Here is a 20,783-nt window from a genome sequence, read left to right on the forward strand (position 1 = left end):
CAGGGCATCAGAACGGCTAGGTGGAACGGCTAATTGGGTTCTACTCCACTTATTTTGTGGTCGTAAAAAGAGACTGAAGGTTTTGACCGATTCTGGACCTCCGCAACCCACAATGGGTACTTGAAGGTACTGAGGTTCCACATGCTATCCCCAGCCGCGTGTTGCAGGCCGTGTCCAGGGACCAGGGGTTTGTGACGCTGGACCTGAGGGATGCACACCTCCATGTTCCTGTTCACCCAGCTCATTGGCAGTACCTCCGATTCACATTCGAAGGGACAGCTTATGAATTCATGGTTCTTCCCCTCAGATTGTTGATCCTCAATTACGTGGACGATTGGCTGATTTGTGCCCCGACCAGGACCCAGGTCCTGTCAGACAGAGACATGCTCCTGACCCACATCGGCGGGCTGGGCATTACTATAAACGACAAGAAGAGTCATCTGACGCCCACCCAGAGGGTGGCCTTCATTGGCATGGAACTGGACTCAGTCCTCATGAGAGCACGCCTGCCCACCAGAAGGGTTCAGGCGATCTTATCTTGCCTGTTGGGCTTGCTGACAGCGGCCTCATTGCTGATTCCCCTAGGCCTGATCCATCTCCATCTAGGCCACCAGGGCCTCTAGGCTTGGATGCTCTGGCTCATGATTGGCCAGGGCTGGAGCTTACACCCCCCACTTTCCCCTGATCCAGGCTGTGCTGTATAGGACCAGGTTTGCATAGCATTGTCTGCTGCTGGTGGCCCCATACTGGCCTAGATGACCCTGGTTCAGCCTTCTCCTGTCCCTGTTGTCTGGGCAACTGCCCCTGAGACCCGACCTGCTGTTTCAGGCCGGGGGAACACTGTGGCATCCGAGACCGCACCGCCTCAGTCTGTGGGCTTGGCCGCTGAACGGCACCAATGGTCCATGTTGGACTACAGGAGGGCGTAAGGAACACCATGCGGAGTGCAAGGTGACCGGCTACAACCGTGGCATATCAGTTGCGCTGGCGGTTGTTCTGCTATTGGTGCACTGGTATTGAGGTTGTGCCCGAGTCATACAGGGTGCAGTATGTCCTCCAATACCTGCAGTCTTGCTTGGATGAGGGCTTGGCAGCCTCTACACTGAGGTATTTGGTCGCTATATCTGCCTGCCATGTGGGGTGGATGGACAGGCCAGTGGGGCGCTGTCCCTTGGTCTCCAGGTTTATGAAAAGCGTTTGTTGCCTGCGTCCAGCTAGGACCCGCTCAATGGCGAGCTGGGATCTGGATGTGGTCTTGGCAGCTTTGGCAAAGCCGCCTTTCGAACCGTTGGAGTCTGCCTCCCCGAAACACCTCTCTATGAAGGTGGTTTTCTTGGTAACGATTACTTCCATGAAGAGGGTGGGTGAGCTCCATGTTTTTTTCTGTAAGTTCTGAGTGCTACCGGATGGACCCCGGTGGGAGGAGTATATCTGTCCGCCCCAACCCTTCATTCCTCCCGAAGGTTCTGTCAGACAGGCATGTGAACATCCCTTTAATCCTGTCTGCTTACGACCCCCCGACAGTGGCGGGGGAGTCTGGGCCTCCCTCCCGCATGCTGTGCCGTGCAGGCACTGGCTGCCTATGTGGAGCGAATACAGTCAGTGCGAACAACAGACCAGCTTTTTGTCTGCTATGGTGAGAGAGTCCTGGGGGCTGGGCTATCAAGTAGAGGCTCTCTCGCTGGATCGTGGACACGATTACGACAGAATACCGGGCCAGTGCTGGGATCTGTGGTGGCACACTCAACACGAGGTGTGGCTGCGTCCTGAGCTCTACTGAGAGGAGTGCCTCTCGCTGATATTGTGCTACGGCCAGCTGGACTTCCTCTTGCACCTTTTGCTAGGTACTATATGCTTCTCAGAGGCTTCAGATTCCCATATTTTCTGAGTGTAGCACAAAACTGCATGTAGAGCAAATTAGCCATAATGTGTAATTTAAATTGTTGCCAATAGTAATCTTATTTGCTATTCTTAAAAAAACGAGAGGGTCATAAATGGAGAACTGGCAATGACCGACCTGCTTGTTTGCTGGATAGTTAGCTAGTGTGTGGCAATTCACTTTTAATTTACTCAATGAATGAGTTAACTCCCATGACTGCCCAGTGGCTAGATAAGTCCTCCTTCCATACCTTCCCCTACAACCGCCTAAAGGATTGACAATGACAACAGAGCCAGACAGACAGAAATAAATGGTTAAGAATTTATGACAGTGGAAGCAGGAAGTGTTTTACCGGAAACTGACCCCGTGTGGTTCGTCAGCATTTAGGAACAGGGGAACAATTACCCACCATGGATCAGGTTCATGATAGTCAGAGCTGGTGACCTCTCAGTTTACATTACTGTACTTTGACAAAGTAAGCTTTTTATACACACACAGAACACAAGATATTGCTACGCAGCTTGACAGGTTTCCTCATTAAGAAGAACACGTTTTTCTCTTTAAAATTTGAGGATATTTTCCCTGCCTGACCACGTGACATAACAGCTACAAATGGTTCAGACAAATGTTTTTGCTTAGTATATTGAAATGTAAAGAGACACACCATTCCTAATTTATTAGTGCAATACTTTTCCAGGAGAGGGCAGCATCTACTTCATCAGTGAAAGGTTTGGTTCGGCCCATATAGATGTATAGAGCAGTGGAGGCTGCTGAGTTGAGGACTGCTCATAGTAATGGCTGAAATAACGGAGCAAATGGGATGTCATCAAACATATGGAAACTATATGTTTGATGTATTTGATACCATTCTGCTAATTCCGCTCCAGCCATTACCACGAGCCCGTCCTCCCCAATTAAGTTCCCAGCAACCTCCTGTGGTATAGAGAGCTCTACTTGGAAATAACCCGTTTTTGCATGGACACTATCGTTTGAAGGCTTCCACCATTTTAAAGTAGTCAACTGGTGAGTCCTATGGGTTGGCAGCAATCAGCCAAAGATCAGAGCATTGTCTTCTACTTCAAATAGTTTTGCCTAGTTTGTAAATGGATTTAAGCTATATCACCACCATCTAGTGGCCACAATTAATGAATGACACAAGATTTTGTTCAAGACTCCAGCACTGCAGATAGCAGTAAATCACCAATATAAGCTTTACACTTCTTTCAAACCTCAAAAGACTAAGATAACTGAAAACTTTAAAAGGGAGATAGCCTCAATGGTGCTGCCCATGCTGTCACAGACACAAAGTTAAGACCTCTTTCCATCTCTATGGGTTCGGCTACAGCAAGCTTCTTCTGCTGCTCTGAGCCGGCCCTAGCCAATAAGTGACCATGGCTGCTAGGGGACACTCGACCAACAACATTTTGCTTATGGCCCCAAAAGGCCTCACTGACCCCAGTCAGTGAGGTCGACCTACATCTGATCTGTTATTGTAAACTCAACCAAGTTAACTCAGATGACACACTTTTTGGGGGCAAGTTTTAGCAAAAACATTGAGTGTTGATTTTGAAGAGTGCACATTCACAGGTAGGTAATTAGAGCCTATTGATCCTCAAACCTTTAATCTCGGACACCCGGCACATCTGTCCAGAAGAGATCGCAACCTTGTAACAGTTATTACTGAATCAGATGCAGCTGAGAATAAACTAAACACTAAATTGTAACAAGCATGGTAAAAAGCATTTGTTGTTACACCTCTGTAATTACAAACAGCAATAACCACCAGTAAGTTACATGTTGTTATTACAGTGTAACTAGGAGTTATTACAATTAACTACAATGCTTGTTAGTGTAATTAAACATGTAATTACACTGTAATAAGAACCCCTTAAAATGAAGTGCTAACAAAAACACTTAATATCTGAGTTATCTCTGTTGAAATTTGAGATGGTCTATGCATATTCATGAGGCTAGCATAGCATATCACTCTTAACTGAATACAGGCGGTTGACGTCAACACCCCTCATCGAATATTCATCCACACTGCGGCCCCGTCATCCACATTGATTGGGTCGCAGTGGAGAGGGCCAAGAGCTTCAAGTTCCTCTGTGTCCACATCACTGAGGACTTAACAGGGTCCTCTCAAACAAGCACAGTCGTGAAGAAGGCACGGCAGTGCTTCTTCTCCCTGAGGAGGCTGAAACGATTTGGCATGGCCCCTCAGATCCTTAGGGACTTTTACAGTTGCACCATCGAGAGGATCCTTACTGGTTGTATCACCGTTTGGTATGGCAACTGCACCGCTCTCAGAAGGCCCTGCAGAGGGTGGCGCGGACGGCCCAGCGCATCACTGGGGGTGAGCACCCAGGCATCCAGGACGTACATGCTAAGCCGTATCTGAGATTGGCAATTTTTTGGGCCTAAAACTTCAGCCACCCGAGACATGGACTGCTCTCCATGCTCCCATCCGGCAGGCGGTACAGGTTCTATCCCCAGGGCCCAGTTTTCAAATGTTATCTATCTGGATTTTGCCTATTGGATAGGATTAAAAGCATAGAAATATAATGAATAGAACGGGAGTCCCCATTCAAGTCAACGATTCGTTCATTCTATTTCTATGCATTTAATCCTATCCGACAGGCGAAAATCCAGATAGATACGTTTTGAAAAACTGGGCCCTGGCCATAAGACTTAAATGGCTAACAACTACTGCTCCCCCTCACACCTGCCGCTAAAATGATTACTGATTAGATTTCTTACTACCACTATGCTGCAATTCATTGCTTATTGATTGCTATTACCATTAGTATCTATCTATTTATCTTGATACTGGTCACTATTACTCCTGTTTACAGTGCCTTCAGAAAGTATTCCTACCCCTTGACTTATTCCACATTTTGTTGCGTTACAGCCTGAATCCCATAATGAAAAAGTGAAAATGTTTTTTAGATTTTTTTGCAAATGTATTGAAAATTAAATACAGAAATATCTCATTTACATAAGTATTCACACCCATGATTCAATTTTTTGAAGAAGCGCTTTTGGTAGCGTTGACAGCTGTGAGTCTTCAGGTCTTGCCATACATTTTCATGTGAATTAAAGTCGAAACTAACTCGGCCACTCAGGAACATTCACCGTTTTAGAAAGCAACTCCAGTGTAGATTTGGCTTTGTGTTTTAGGTTATTGTCCAGCTGAAAGGTGAACTAATCTCCCAGTATCTGGTGGAAAGCAGAATGAACCAGGTTTTTCTCTAGGATTTTGCCTGTGCTTAGTTCCATTCTGTTTCTTTTTTATCCAGAAATCTTTTGCAGTATTACTTTAGTGCCTTGTTGCAAACAGGATGAATATTTATATTCTGTACAGGCTTCCTTATTTTCACTCCGTCAATTAGGTTAGTATTGTGTAGTAACTACAATGTCGTTGATCCATTCTCAGTTTCCTCCTATCACAGCCATTAAACTCTGACATTTACATTTTATTAACTTAGCACACACTTTTATCCAGAGCGACTTACAAGATTAATTAGGGTTAAGTGCCTCACTCAAGGGCACATCGATAGATTTTTCACCTTGTCTGCTTGGGGATTCGATCCAGCGACCTTTCGGGTACTGGCCCAACAGTACGGCCACCTGCCGCCCTTTATGGGGAGGGGAAGATTCTTATGACATTGCCAGTAGTAAGATTTGAGATCAATATCCAAGAAGACAAGGCCTGTAGCTTTCAAATGATTTGTCGCTTTTCTATTTTATTATTTATTTTATTATTATTTTATTTATTATTTATTTTATTTATTTTTTTATTTATTTGGGGGGTGTACCCCCCCCCCCCCCCCCATACTCACCAGGCCTTGTACATGACCCAAAACAACCGTTCAGAGTTTAACAGGTTTTAAAGTGGTAGAAAAATGTATTTTCTAACTCAAAATATGTCACTAAACCACGACTTATGACGCGAGGGACAAGACAATTTCATGGTACTGATCCTGTTCGACAATCTATTTAAAAAATGGTTTGCAATATAAATGTCTTACATATGTTTTATTAAAAATAAAACCATTAAATAAATACAATGTAAAAATAATAGTGCATAAAAAGAGCAAGGCTTACAAGTGAAATTAGTTTAAGGCAGAATAAGATCGTGTGATTGGAATAGTGGCCAATAATACTCAACACATGAACAAAGATGTTAGTTATTTGGTCAGATAGGCTGAGAGCAAATTCGGCTGGTTTTGTGAGAGAAAAAAAATCTAAATTCTAGGTAAAAATCTTTGGCTCCAAGAAACAGTGTAATAGAACTCTGCATTGAAGATCAAATCATCGCCCTCTCGGCTATTGACATGTAGGGTCTTGCAGAGAAGCATAACAAGGAATTCCGGTTTCAAAGTTTATTCACAACACAGCAAGCATAAGAGCTGCATCGGCCTGTTTGAAAATGGTTGTTTCAAATTTCAAAATGCGCGAATCACAGGTTGTAAGGTGAGAAATACTTCGACTTAGTAACATTATCACAGCCATTTAATTGCCACTCGTTTCCTCGCATTATTCATCCGGATCGGGTCAACCTTGTGAAACGCAAGTGTGGAGCTATGCTAGCTGCTGGCTAGCTCTTTGAAAACAATGACAACTGCTGTGCTAACACATGACTTGTGTAATAATAACAGGATAGCGAAACCTTGCCAACCTGACAAGTATTATATTATATTCCTATGGAATCCATCTTTATTGGTATTACTTTCGCACCACATTCATCATATTGCGTTTAGATGTACGTTAAAACTAGATATTAAGTCTTATGTAATCAAAGAGCCAACCCTTTTCTACAACTTACATCAAATATGTCTTCTGCTCTCTGCATTTGGACTGCTCTCACAGTGGATGTCAGTCACTGATAATTAGAGTAGTTGACTGACATGGTTTACAGTGCAACACCATCATGTTGTGATTTAGCTTGTAAAAAAAACCTCAATAGTTCGCAGGAAGCCAGAAGTTAAATAAAATGACATTCCAACTTATTATGTTGCTTGTCTGTATGCTTGAGCCCTTGTGAAGTAGGGAATTTGAGAAAAACAGAATGGAATGTATAATTAAACAGAATTTCCAAATGTGTGTCTGTTGGAGACTCATTCAGTTCCTCTCTGCTTACCTCATGTCAAAATAAAAGTCTTGCTTTTTTTGTGCAGGTATGGTGCACGTGCAGGACTTTTATTTTAATATGAGGTAAGCGGAGAGGAAGTAAGTCTACAACATACCTGCACAAAGAAGCAGATTTGTTTTTTATTCCTGCATAAGGACCTACCCTAGGGTTAATCTGAATAGTAAATTGAAATTGAATTAGATTTAACTCCTGGCCTTTGGAGGACTATTCCGTTTTTTTGTTGTTTTTTTTGCAAGCTAATTCCTTGCAACGTTAGTGTGTAAATACTAGTGTTGCTAAAAGTAGCTACTTGTGACTGTGGTAAGAGCCTTATGTAATGAGGACTCTCTCTTTAGCCTGGGTGATCTACCCCCATGCTATAACCCTTTTCTCCTAATTGGCTTGTTATAGTTGTAGCCTATCTCACAGGCTCTGTATGTCATGCCTTCTGTCCATTATGTGTCTCTCTCTCTCTCTCTCTCTCGTGTTCTCCCCCTCGTTCTCTCTCTCTCTCTCGTGTTCTCCCCCTCGTTCTCTCTTTCTGTCTCTCTCTCTCTCTCTCTCTCTCAGCTCCCAGAGAATCCAGGCAGTTAACACCAATGCAGAGAGCAGCCTGGAGAGGTTCAAGGCCTATGCAGTCTTCCAGGAGATAAAAAAGAAGCTGGAGGAGGTACCTTCATTACTGTGTGTTATCTGTTTCAGTTATCAATTATTGCTTCATCCTCTAAAGTAGACTAAAATAGCACAACATGAAACAATGGCTATTGGAATACGTCCTGCTAATGCTGCAAACCCTCATTCTGTTTTCACACCAACATGTTTAGACCTCTTTTCTGTTCCTTTTCACTGAAAATGTGTATATTGTGACCTCTGATCCATTTCCTCCACACTACAGCCATATGAGGGTTATTCATTCTTGATCATACCGTACTACATGAAGGAGACAAACTATTTCTCTTTCCACTTTGACTGCACCATACTTGGATCCCTTCCCGGAAACAGGATTTTCTCCATGTCATACAATGATAAAGTTATGTTGTTTGAACCAATCAGATAAATGGTCCTACATTCTATAAAGTTGTGTGTTTATTGGCAGCTGCTTTGCTCCTTCTGACCTCATTATTACTATAAACATCACAAGCTAGATGATGGCAGATCTCTCTCCCCCTCACTTGCTCTCTCTCTCTCTATCTCAGTTTCTTGCTATCTCTAGCTCTCGCCTTAACACAGCCATCAGTGAACAGCAGTGCTGTTGGGTCCAAAATACACAACTAGACCTCTATTACACAGACAGAAATAAACGGAACCAAACTAGTTTGCAATTCTTTTGACTCTGGATGTGCAACATTTATCTCTTTTTGGGTTGCACGATATATTGGTGAACATATCGGAATCGGTCGATATTAGCTAAAAATGCCAACATCGGTATCGGCCCAATGTCTAGTTTAACGCCCCAATGTACAAAACCGATGTCAAAGCTGATGTGCATACCTATATAACGTAGGTACATGACATAAAAGAGTAACAACATAGGTACATGACATTCAAAGAGTAACAACATTTCAGCGAGACAACTCCAAGGCGAAATCCATTAAATCCAAGATAATGGAATTCATTGCCCTTGACAATCAACCGTTGTCTGTCGTGGGTGATGTTGGCTTTTGCCAACTGGTTGAGCACCGGTACACACTACCAAGTGAGCTATTTTTCAGATGTTGCCCCACCGGAGTTACACAGTAATAGCATCACTGCTGTTAGCTTCACGACATATATACTATGGGATGCCGTTTGGGTCTTTGCGTGTCAAAAAAGATGTACAAAAAAAGTCTGCCGCGACCGCAACTTCTGGGGTAGCTAGCTTTAGCTTGGTACCTAGCTGGCACCAATACAACCAGCCTGAAAACCAGTAGAACCTGCAGTCATTTTCATTATTCTTGGCAATGATTTAGGAATCCTTGTAAGTATTAGCTAGGTTGCCACTTGTTGTTCATCTATTGAAATTGAACTTCAGTTCATGAAAATACATAGCTAGCCAGCTACTTAACCCTGTTGCCCAAAGCTAACGTTATAAGCAGCCAGCTAGCTTCATCTGGCTAGTGAGGCTCGACCGCACTGGGTTATGTGTTGAGAAGCTAGCCACAATAAGGATTAGGCACAATAGTGGAATTTGCGGTTTGCCTTCAAAATTAAGGTATGTCATTGACAGTAATGCAAATGAATACAAATAGTAGAATTATGTCATACAAAGTCCACTATTGTGGCTAATCCTTACTTTGGCTAGCTTCACATAGATGGGTCCGAAGACCATTTAATCAAATAAGAACTGTCTTATAAATTAGGGTTCTTTTTAGATGATGACACCTAGCTATATAGGTAGCTAGCTAACTATAGCTACTGAAACAGGTTGTCGTTTTGCTATGTTTTTGGGGAAGAATATTGTTTGCATCCATGAGCTAGCTAGCTTTTTTTTATGACCAGCAGTGTAGGTGCACGATAGTATACGTATCGATAAATCGTTGTGACATATGAAATACGAGTGATAGTGTAATCAATGTGTAATAACTACATAAAAAATGTGTGAACCTGTTTAAATTATTATGTGACGTGCAGTCATATTCAGGTACTGATTGGTCAACAAGCTTATTTGACACGTCAAATAGTGTTAAATAGTATTTATTTTTTGACACGCAAATACCCAAATGACGTTCCATAGAAATCCTGGTTAAGAATGAAATGACTGAACAACGAAACATCACAGTAAGTAAGTGAAAGAAATAGGTTTTAATTTTGTTTTAATGGTAATGGAGACATGCGTAAACAACAAAATTACTTTTTGATCTGTGTGTGTAACCTTTATTTAACTAGACAAGTCAGTTAAGAACAAATTCTTATTTACAATGTCGGCCAAACCAGGTGACGCTGGGCCAATTGTGCTCTGTCCTATGGGACTCCCAATCACGACCGGATGTGATACAGCCTGGATTTGAACCAGGGACTGTAGTGACGCCTCTTGCACTGAGATGCAGGACTTTAAACCACTGCGTCCGTATGTGTTAAGCATTCTAGTACAGTTAAATAGTTAAAAGGCCGCAATTTTTTTGTAATATCGGTTATCGGTATCTATTTTAATTTGCAAGGAAAATATCGGAAATTGGTATCGGACAAAAATGTCATATTGGCGCATCACTAATCTCTTGTCCTACTTTAGATTTTACAAGTCTGCCTGGCAGCAGTGGAGCAGTGCTGGCTATCTGGTTCCTATTAGGATCTCTCACCCAGGGCCGGTGCTCCTAGTGGCCGGAGACTTTAATGCAGGGAAACTTAAATCAGTTCTACCAAATTTCTATCAACATGTTAAATGTGGAACCAGAGGGAAACAAAATCTAGATCACCTGTACTCCACACACAGAGACGCGTACGAAGCTCTCCCTTGCCCTCCATTTGATAAATCCAACCACAACTCTATCCTCCTGATTCCTGCTTACAAGCAATAATTAAAGCAGGAAGCACCAGTGACTCGGTCTATAAAAAAGTGGTCAGATGAAACAGATGCTAAACTACAGGACTGTATTGCTATCACAGACTGGAACATGTTGCGGGATTCTTCCGATGGCATTGAGGAGTACACCACATCAGTCACTGGCTTTATCAATAAGTGCATCGAGGACGTCATCCCCACAGTGACTGTACGTACATACCCCAACCAGAAGCCATGGATTACAGGCAACATTCGCACTGAGCTAAAGGGTAGAGCTGCCGCTTTCAAGGAGCGGGACTCTAACCCAGAAGCTTACAAGAAATCCTGCTATGCCCTGCGACGAACCATCAAACAGGCAAAGCGTCAATACCGGGCTAAGATTGAATCATACTACACCGGCTCCGACACTCGTCTTATGTGGCAGGGCTTGCAAACTATTACAGACTACAAAGGGAAGCACAGCCACGAGCTGCCCAGTGACAAGCCTACCAGACGAGCTAAACCACTTCTATGCTCGCTTCGAGGCAAGCAACACTGAGGCATGCATGAGAGCATCAGCTGTTCTGGAAGACTGTGTGACCACGCTCTCCGTAGCCGATGTCAGTAAGACCTTTAAACAGGTCAACATACACAAGGCTGCGGGGCCAGACGGATTACCAGGACGTGTGCTCCGGGCATGTGCTGACCAACTGGCAGGTGTCTTCACTGACATTTTCAACATGTCCCTGATTGAGTCTGTAATACCAACATGTTTCAAGCAGACCACCATTGTCCCTGTGCCCACGAACACAAAGGCAACCTGCCTAAATGACTACAGACCTGTAGCACTCACGTCTGTTGCCATGAAGTGCTTTGAAAGGTTGGTAATGGTTCACATCAACACCATTATCCCAGAAACCCTAGACCCACTCCAATTTGCATACCGCCCAAACAGATCCACAGATGATACAATCTCTATTGCACTCCACACTGCCCTTTCCCACCTGGACAAAAGGAACACTTATGTGAGAATGCTATTCATTGACTACAGCTCAGCGTTCAACACCATAGTGCCCTCATAGTGCCCACACCTCCCTCTGCAACTGGATCCTGGACTTTCTGACGGGCCGCCCCCAGGTGGTGAGGGTGGGTACAACACATCTGCCACGCTGATCCTCAACACTGCAGCTCCCCAGGGGTGCGTGCTCAGTCCCCTGCTGTACTCCCTGTTCACCCACGACTGCATGGTCAGGGACGACTCCAACACCATCATTAAGTTTGCAGACGACACAACAATGGTAGGCCTGAGCACCGACAATGACGAGACAGCCTATAGGGAGGAGGTCAGAGACCTGGCCGGGTGGTGCCAGAATAACAACCTATCCCTCAACGTAACCAAGACCAAGGAGATGATTGTGGACTACAGGAAAAGGAGGACCGAGCACGCCCCCATTCTCATCGACAGGGCTGTAGTGAAGCAGGTTGAGAGCTTCAAGTTCCTTGGTGTCCACATCAACAACAAACTAGAATGGTCCAAACACACCAAGACAGTCGTGAAGAAGGCACGACAGAGCCTATTTCCCCCTCAGGAAACTAAAAGATTTGGCATGGGTCCTGAGATCCTCAAAAGGTTCTACAGCTGCAACATTGAGAGCATCCTGACTGGTTGCATCACTGCCTGGTACGGCAATTGCTCGGCCTCTGACCGCAAGGCACTACAGAGGGTAGTACGTACAGCCCAGTACATCACTGGGGCTAAGCTGCCTGCCATCCAGGACCTCTACACCAGGCGGTGTCAGAGGAAGGCCCTAAAAATTGTCAAAGACCCCAGCCACCCCAGTCATAGACTTCTCTCTACTACCGCATGGCAAGTGGTACCGGAGTGCAAAGTCTAGTACAAAAAGGCTTCTCAACAGTTTTTACCCCAAGCCATAAGACTCCTGAACAGGTAATCAAATGGCTACCTGGAATATTTGCATTGTGTGCCCCCCCCAACAACCCCCCCACCCCTCTTTTTACGCTGCTGCTACTCTCTGTTTATCATATATGCATAGTCACTTTAACTAGCCTTCCCTGTAGCTCAGTTGGTAGAGCATGGTGTTTGCAACGCCAGGGTTGTGGGTTCGATTCCCACGGGGGGCCAGCAAAAAAAATGTATGAAATTGTATGAAATGTATGCATTCACTACTGTAAGTCGCTCTGGATAAGAGCGTCTGCTAAATGACTAAAATGTAAAAATGTAAATGTAACTATACATTCATGTACATAATACCTCAATTGGGCCGACCAACCAGTGCTCCCGTGCATTGGCTAACCGGGCTATCTGCATTGTGTCGCGCCACCCACCTCCTGCCGACCCTTCTTTTACGCTACTGCTACTCTCTGTTCATCATATATGCAAAGTCACTTTAACCATATCTACATGTACATACTACCTCAATCAGCCTGACAACCGGTGTCTGTATGTAGCCTCGCTACCGTATATAGCCTCACTACCGTATATAGCCTGTCTTTTTACTGTTGCTTTATTTCTTTACCTACCTATTGTTCACCTAATACATTTTTTGCACTATTGGTTAGAGCCTGTAAGTAAGCATTTCACTGTAAGGTCTACACCTGTTGTATTCAACGCACGTGTCAAATAAACTTTGATTTGATTTTGGTGTAATGATATTCCACTATGTATCTAATAATCCACAGATTAATACAATATTGAAACCTATCTGGACTGTGAGAATATGTAATTACAGGAAGTCAAACATTCTATTCCTTGTTACACATGTTCAGAAAATAGTTTTCCAGTAGCCTAATTGATCATTAATGTATGATTTTAGTATGTGTGTTTTCATTGAATTCTTTGCAGTTATTTTAATGATTTTACAAAGCCCATGGATCAAAGAATGGTTTATCTAAATATGAAATGTTTTGTTAGGGATGAAAATATATTTTTTTACCGTTGCCTAACATCGGAGTCCTTTTTTCCCATATTTGGACATGACATTATGATATAGTACTGATTTCTCATTCTTATGACTTATACTACCTTGTATCTCTGTGTAGGATGGGGAGTCATTTGTGAAGAAGATTGGGGGGGTGTTTGCCTTCAAGGTAAAGAATGGTCCGGATGGTGAAGAGGCGACCTGGATAGTGGACGTGAAGAATGGCAAGGGTTGCGTTCACAATGACACAGGTAAGAACAGCAAGGGCTGTGTGCACAACGACAGGTCAGAATGAGAGGTTTCATCCACATTGACAGTAAGAATGTAAAAAGCTAGTTGTATTTCCACAGGCTGTATTGCGATTGTTGTGGTCTCTCTGTATTTCTCCCTTTCTTGCTCGCCTCTTCCTCTCCTCCTCCTCCCTTTCTAGCAAAGAAAGCGGACTGCACCATTGCCATGTTGGATGCAGACCTGCTGTCCTTGATGACGGGGAAAATGAACCCACAGACAGTAAGTATTACTTGGCCTTGGTGGGGCGTGATTAGACTCAACAAACTCTTTTCCCCCATAGTTGTTAGTAGCGGACTTCTGCTGTTATTACTTTAGGGAGTTGATATGCTGTATTTTAGTCAGTCTCTTTGTTTAAGTTTGCAAACTTAAACAATCTTCTTAGACTTATGGGTGTGAGAGAGGCTGTCTATATTCTAATCGGTCCATTTCAATATTGAGGTTTTACATAATGGCGTGGGCTGTACTCCTGCTCTTCATGACCTCTCATTTGACTTAATTTCTTTAGTCAGTCAGTCAGCCAGCCAGCCAGTCAGACAACGGTCAGTAGTGAAATAGAAAACCCTACTATGTTATGCTAGCTAACAAGCTTCAACACTGAGTTTTTAAATTTAAATGATTATACAAAATTCTTGCCACCAACAGAATGTTATATTCATACAGTACGGTGCCTTCGGAAAGTATTCAGACCCCTTGACTTTTTCCACATTTTGTTATGTTTCAGCCTTATTCTAAAATTAATTAAAAAGTATTTACTCAGCAATCTACACACAATACCCCAAAGTGCAAATGAAATAAACTTAAACTGCAATACCTTATTTACATAAGTATTCAGACCCTTTGCTATGAGACTTGAAATTGAGCTCAGGTGCATCCTGTTTCCATTAAGCATCCATGAGATGTTTCTAAAACTTGATTGGAGTCCACCTGTGGTAAATTCAATTGTTTAGACATGATTTGGAAAGGGACACACGTCAATATAAGGTTCCACAGTTGACAGTGCGTGTCAGAGCAAAAACGAAGCCATGAGGTTGAAGGAATTGTCTGTAGAGCTCCGAGACAGGATTTTGTTGAGGCACAGATCTGGGGAAGTGTACCAAAACATTTCTGCAGCATGGAAGGTCCCAAAGAACACAGTGGCCTCCATCATTCTTAATTACAAGTTTGGAACCACCAAGGATTTTCCTAGAGCTGGCCACCTGGCCAAACTTAACAATCAGGGGAGAAGGGCCTAGGTCAGGGAGGTGACCAAGAACCCGATGGTCACTCTGCCAGAGCTCTAAAGTTCCTCTGTGGAGATGGGAGAACCTTCCAGAAGGACAAAGATCTCTGCAGCACTCCACCAATCAGGCCTTTATGGTAGAGTGGCCAGATGGAAGCCACTCACCAGTAAAAGGCAAATGATAGCCCGCATGAAGTTTGCCAAAAGGCACCTAAAGAACTCTCAGACCATGAGAAACAAGTTTCTCTGTTCTGATGAAACCAAGATTGAACTATTTAGCCTGAATGCCAAGCGTCACACCTGGAGGAAACCTGGCACCATCCCTATGATGAAGCATGGTGGTGGCAGCATCATGCTGTGGCAATGTTGATCAGCGGCAGGAACTGGGAGACTTGTGAAGATCGAGGCAAAGATTAACAGCGCAAAGTACAGAGAGATCCTTGATGAAAACCTGCTCCACAGCGCTCAGGACCTCAGACTTGGGCGAAGGTTCACCTTCCAACATGACAGCGACCCTAAGCACACAGCCAACACAATGCAGGAGTGGTTTCGGGACAAGTCTCTGAATGTCCTTGAGTGGCCCAGCCAAAGCCCGGACTTGAGCCCGATCGAACATCTTTGGAGAGACTTGAAAATAGTTGTGCAGCGACGCTCCCCATCCAACCTGACAGAGCTTGAGAGGATCTGCAGAGAAGAATGGGAGAAACTCCCCAAATACAGGTGTGCCAAGCTTGTAGCGTGATACCCAAGAAGACTCGAGGCTGTAATCGCTGTCAAAGGTGCTTCAACAAAGCACTGCGTGAAGGGTCTGAATACTTACGTAAAAATTTCATTAAAAAAAATAAAATAAAATAAAAAAATGTCTACAAACCTGTTTTTGCTTTGTCATTATGGGGTATTGTGTATAGATTGATGAGGGGGGGAAAAAACAATTTAATCAATTTTAGAATAAGGCTATAATGTAACAAAATGTGGAAAAGGTCAAGGGGTCTGAATACTTTCCGACGGCTGAGTATACAAAATATTAAGAACACCTGCTCTTTCCATGACCGACTGACCAGGTGAAAGCTATGATCCCTTATTGATGTCACTTTTTTTCTATTGTGTTATTGACTGTATGCTTGTTTATTCCATATGTAACTCTGTGTTGTTTGTGTCGCACTGCTTTGCTTTATCTTGGCCAAGTCACAGTTGTAAATGAGAACTTATTCTCAACTAGCTTACCTGGTTAAATAAAGGTGAAAAAATAAATAAATAACTTGTTACATTTATTTCAATCAGTGTAGATGAAGGGGAGGAGATGGGTTAAATACGTTTTTTTCAAGCCTTGAGACGTTTGAGACAAGGATTGTGTATGTGTGCCATTCAGAGGGTGAATGAGCAAGACAAAAAATGTTAGTGCCTTTGAACGGGGTGTGGTAGTAGGTGTCAGGTGCACCGGTTTGTGTCAAGAACTTCAACACTTGGGTTTTTCACACAACAGTTTCCCTGTGTATCGAGTGGTCCACCACCCAAAGGACATCCAGCCGACTTGACATTTATATATTTGGCATAATTTTCTTGATAAAACGCTTCACTTGTTGATTAACTTCATCAACACAGTCTAGACTTTTGCTATGGGGCACAGTCTTTATTAGCCGGATCCCAACACTGGCCTCCTGATAGGTGATCCCTTTAGAAAAGAGCCCATTCACCTTATTGTTTCTTTAAGTAGAACACGTTCTGGAATAAAAAAGAACGAGTTCAATATGAGTAACGCTGCGGTCAACATCTGTGTCAATGTCTGTGTTATTTTACTTTTAATTTGCTCTGTTTGTAGGTATGTCTGATTTGAATGAAATTTGGTATACTATATTGTAGTATAGGAACTCAGCTCTAATTTGTAAGGTTAGTTCAGGGCTCTCCAACCCTGTTCCTGGAGAGCTACCATTCTGTAGGTTTTCACTCCAACCCTAATCTAGCGTACCTGATTTTAATAATTAGCTGGTTGATAAGCTGCACCAGGTTAGTTACAACTGGGGTTGGAGCAAAAAATCGACAGGAGGATGGCTCTCCAGGAAGAGGGTTGGGATCTTCATAGTGCAATGATGTCATACTTGTTTACCTTAGATCTAACTGTACTATTATCTATCGTTCAAAAGGTTGACCATGGTCCATTTCTTCTATAGTTTCCCCCCAGTTTATTTAATGGGGCTTTTGTAATGGAGGATAGGCGTGTCTTTGGAACTACGGTCTCACCAAGGAAACCTCCAGGGCTTCTGTTACGATGTCTATTGTTGTTGCTTAAGCTGGGTGTACACTACACAAGTACATCAAGTACATCGAGTACATCAGACAACGTGTTCACACTTGTAGCTCTGAGAAGGCCTTCATGCTTAGTGCTCACTCTCATATTGAGCTGTAGCCTATATTGGGCAATACAGGAGGGACAGATTTGTCCATGAATTCTGCCTGTTTAGTTAAACCACTGGGAAAAGTGAAACCAGATTTTCACACACGCTGGGTGCAGTGCCAAACCCGTTATGGTCACTGTGTTAGTGCTGCCTGCCACACAAGGCACAGGCAGTCCCTGGCTGTCCTATATGCCCCTCTGGTCTATAGATCCTGCTGCTGCCCCACTTTCCACACTGATGTTAATTTCTCCATTTTAACTCTTTAAACCAGGCGGGAACACACACTACCGGAGTATAGTGCAGGTCAGGAATTATTTCAAAATTGTTTGTTATCCGACCCACTCCAGAAGAGTATTTCCCCATTGTGTTGTCTGCAGTGTGATTTACTTTTCACTGCTCAAAATGGAGGCTGCGTTATGACGAAGAACTGTTTGGAGAGATGAATTGTGTGTGCAAGATATGTGTTTGTGTGTTTAATAAAAAATGGACTTGTGCTATGCCCTCCCAAAAAGCATCTGTGAAATCAGTCTTGCTTGCTTGCTCGCTCTCTCTCTCTCTGTGTTTTGATTCTAATGACTGACTCTCTATTCTGATCCTTAGGCGTTCTTCCAGGGCAAGCTGAAGATCACAGGGAATATGGGAATGGCCATGAAGCTCCAGAGTTTGCAGCTGCAGCCAGGCAAAGCCAAGCTGTGAGGTAGAACCTGGGGTTACAGTCAGAGGTTACCTCCCTAGCACTATTTTAGTATCAGATCTTCATATCCTAACCTGAACCACTAGGGGTTACAACAACAAAACTGGTCCCAGACCTGCACTAAGGGGTAACTTCTACCATTTCTCTAGCTCAACAGCAGCCACCCCCATCCAACTCTAGTAGTGTGAGGAGAGGAAGTACCCGCACTGTAGTAAGAGAGAATGTGAGGAGAGAAGGATGAGATGGAATAATGGACGAAGAGAAAGACTGTTCTCCCTTTCGCTCTCTCTGACCCCTCTGTCTTTTTCTAATATATTAATGACCAGAACACACTAGACTAGAGAGATGCACTATAGGGGTGCACTCTAATCTCAGTCTCCCAACTGTATAGTTAGGGGGCTAAGCCTGCAAATCTGGGTGAAACCCTATTGTATTTGATGCCGTTTATTATTATTATTCGGATTCTTCCAAAAATTGTGTGGGGAAAAAATCAGATTCACGTGAGTTGGCCCAGGAGGGTGGATCTTTGCAAGATGGTAAAGGGCCAAGCGCCAAACCCTCTCATGCAATGCCATGCCAATTGGCCACATGGTGGCACTATAGCAAGCGATTGAAAATGCTAACTTTGAAAGGTCACAACCCTCACCCCTTGTGACCTAGAGACCTACAATTTGCTACATAGGACCCTCCCCTCACAAGGAACAAATTTGAAGGTCCACTATGATAGATTTTCTGCCATTTTAGAATTTTGTAAAAAAAAAAAAAAAACACAAAACATTACTCCTCTGGCACTGAATTACACATCTGTACAACACTTGATACATGGCATCTTTGGACCAAGCTCTCACATGTTTTTCCAGGACAGCATGTCAAACAACATGGCTGCTACTGATCAATGAACATTCATGTGGATGTGTTCTGGCACATGAATGCATATAACTCAGAAACCGATATTCGTATTGTAACAACTTGGTACACATGTTCCAAACACTGTCAAGACTCAACATCTCTATGCACATTCAGATCGAACAAACAATGGCGCTATAACAGGCACATGTTTATATCTCTTGATCCGTTTTAACTCGGACCGATGAGTCTAGCTAAGTTATAAAGTATGATTCAGTTTGGCCACATGGTGGCATTGTTGGACAGAATCATTCATGCAAGCTCATTGGCTCATAGAACCCATATTGTTTGAGAAAGATTCTTGGAAAATATTACATTAAAAGCGTATAGCGTGATCTGTTTGATTTTGAATTCTGATAATTGGCAAGCTTGGTAAGGAGTACAGAAGTAGCTCGTCCTAGGGCAGTTTTTCCAATTTGTCCTGACGGTGGCAAAGTGGGCCCACAGATTGAACCCCGGCATTGCATCTTCCAGCTATATTCGTATATTAATTCAGTTTGATTTATTATGACTCAGAGAAGATCTGTTTGTATGAAAATTATGTAATGAATTTAATCATGCCCCTCATCTGGCAAGGTCTGATCTTTTTTTCCCAATAAGTTTCATGTGGTAATGGATCTATTATCACTCTTGACATTTGGGACAGCATAATTCATGTATTGTACTGTCTCAGAGCTGTGCTATAGTCATGTCTCCTTATTTAGCCTTTATGAGATATAAAACACTGAAGTGCCTCTCAGGTGTGCCGTATCCCCTGTTACTTTATGAACAAGTGTAAAACTATTGATAAGGTCTCATCTGATTCATAAAATCTGGAACAAACCTGAATGGATGAACCACTGAATTAATGGTACTGTTTTACTTTCAGCCATGTTGTTGTGACTGACCACCTGAACAACTGATGATGCTAAAGTGATTTCTCCTAAATAAATCTCTGTTACTTGCTAATAAATGCTGTTTAAAAATTGTATTCTCCCTCTTTTAAAAATGGTTTACTCATAGATAGGCATGAAGGATAGGAGGTAGACTCATAGATAGCGGGAAATACAGAGGTGAAAGTTGCAGATCCCAATTACTGGAGGCCATACATAGTCTGCAGCTCTACCACTAACCATCATTTGTTATATACTTTCCTTTATTATTTTCCCCTAACCCTACCACCCCTCCCCTAATTGGAGTAAACTGATGGACAACAACACTTAGGCTTCTACTTCCAGCTTATACATACTATATACATATTACGGACAGTATATTTTACGTTAGTAATAATTTGTTTTTAGTCCCATCCTTCAGCTCCCCTCAACCCCTCCCATCTATTTCTGAAAACCATTGGGTTTTGATTTCTATTTGCCATATATTTTTCAACTGTGATGTTTCACAAAAGTTCTGAACCTTTTTATTCTCATAGTTTCTACAGATTGTAAATTAAAGAAACATTTTCAGTATTAATTCCAGGTAAATGTTGCATTTCTTCAGCCAGTCCTGAACCTGCGACCACAAACAATCTACATATGGTCAGTACCAAAACGAAGGATCTAATGATTCTGTCTCTTCCCAGCAAAATCTGCAGAGCTGGGATGGTTGTATCCCCTAAATATATATATATATATATATATACACACTACTGTTCAAAAGTTTGGGGTCACATAGGAATGTCCTTGTTTTTGAAAGAAAAGCTAATTTTTGGTCCATTAAAATAACATCAAATTGATCAGAAATACAGTGTAGACATTGTTAATGTTGTAAATGACTATTGTACATTACTGTTCAAAAGTTTGGGGTCATTTAGAGATGTCCTTGTTTGTGAAATATATATATATATAGTTTTCTGTCCATTAAAATAACGTCAAATTGATCAGAAATACAGTGTA

At 42.8% G+C, this 20,783-nt stretch overlaps 1 protein-coding gene across 2 annotated transcripts; it reads left to right on the plus strand.

Annotated features, from left to right (window-relative positions):
- Positions 1-6,124: 6,124 nt before the first annotated feature.
- On the plus strand, positions 6,125-19,880 carry LOC106584059 (sterol carrier protein 2). 2 transcript variants are annotated; one of them, XM_014168881.2, is made up of 6 exons: positions 6,234-6,355; positions 7,060-7,096; positions 7,584-7,683; positions 13,531-13,660; positions 13,840-13,919; positions 17,913-19,880. In XM_014168881.2, exons 2-6 carry the CDS (start codon positions 7,062-7,064, stop codon positions 18,006-18,008), a joined length of 441 nt encoding a protein of 146 aa, XP_014024356.1. In that variant the 5' UTR covers positions 6,234-6,355; positions 7,060-7,061; the 3' UTR covers positions 18,009-19,880. The 2 variants fall into 2 exon arrangements, with proteins under 2 accessions (XP_014024355.1, XP_014024356.1); XM_014168880.2 differs by lacking the exon at positions 7,060-7,096 and having other exon boundaries at positions 6,125-6,355.
- Positions 19,881-20,783: the final 903 nt, after the last annotated feature.

The sequence above is a fragment of the Salmo salar genome, chromosome ssa23 (genome assembly GCF_905237065.1).
Source record: "Salmo salar chromosome ssa23, Ssal_v3.1, whole genome shotgun sequence".
NCBI classification, from domain to species: domain Eukaryota; kingdom Metazoa; phylum Chordata; class Actinopteri; order Salmoniformes; family Salmonidae; genus Salmo; species Salmo salar.

Coding starts and splice junctions, on each gene's coding strand:
- LOC106584059 (XM_014168880.2), top strand. CDS start 6,312: ATGGTTGTTTCAAATTTCAAAATGCGCGAATCACAGGTTGTAAG. Junction 6,356..7,583: donor CGCGAATCACAGGTTGTAAG/GTGAGAAATACT, acceptor TCTCTCTCTCAG/CTCCCAGAGAATCCAGGCAG. Junction 7,684..13,530: donor TAAAAAAGAAGCTGGAGGAG/GTACCTTCATTA, acceptor ATCTCTGTGTAG/GATGGGGAGTCATTTGTGAA.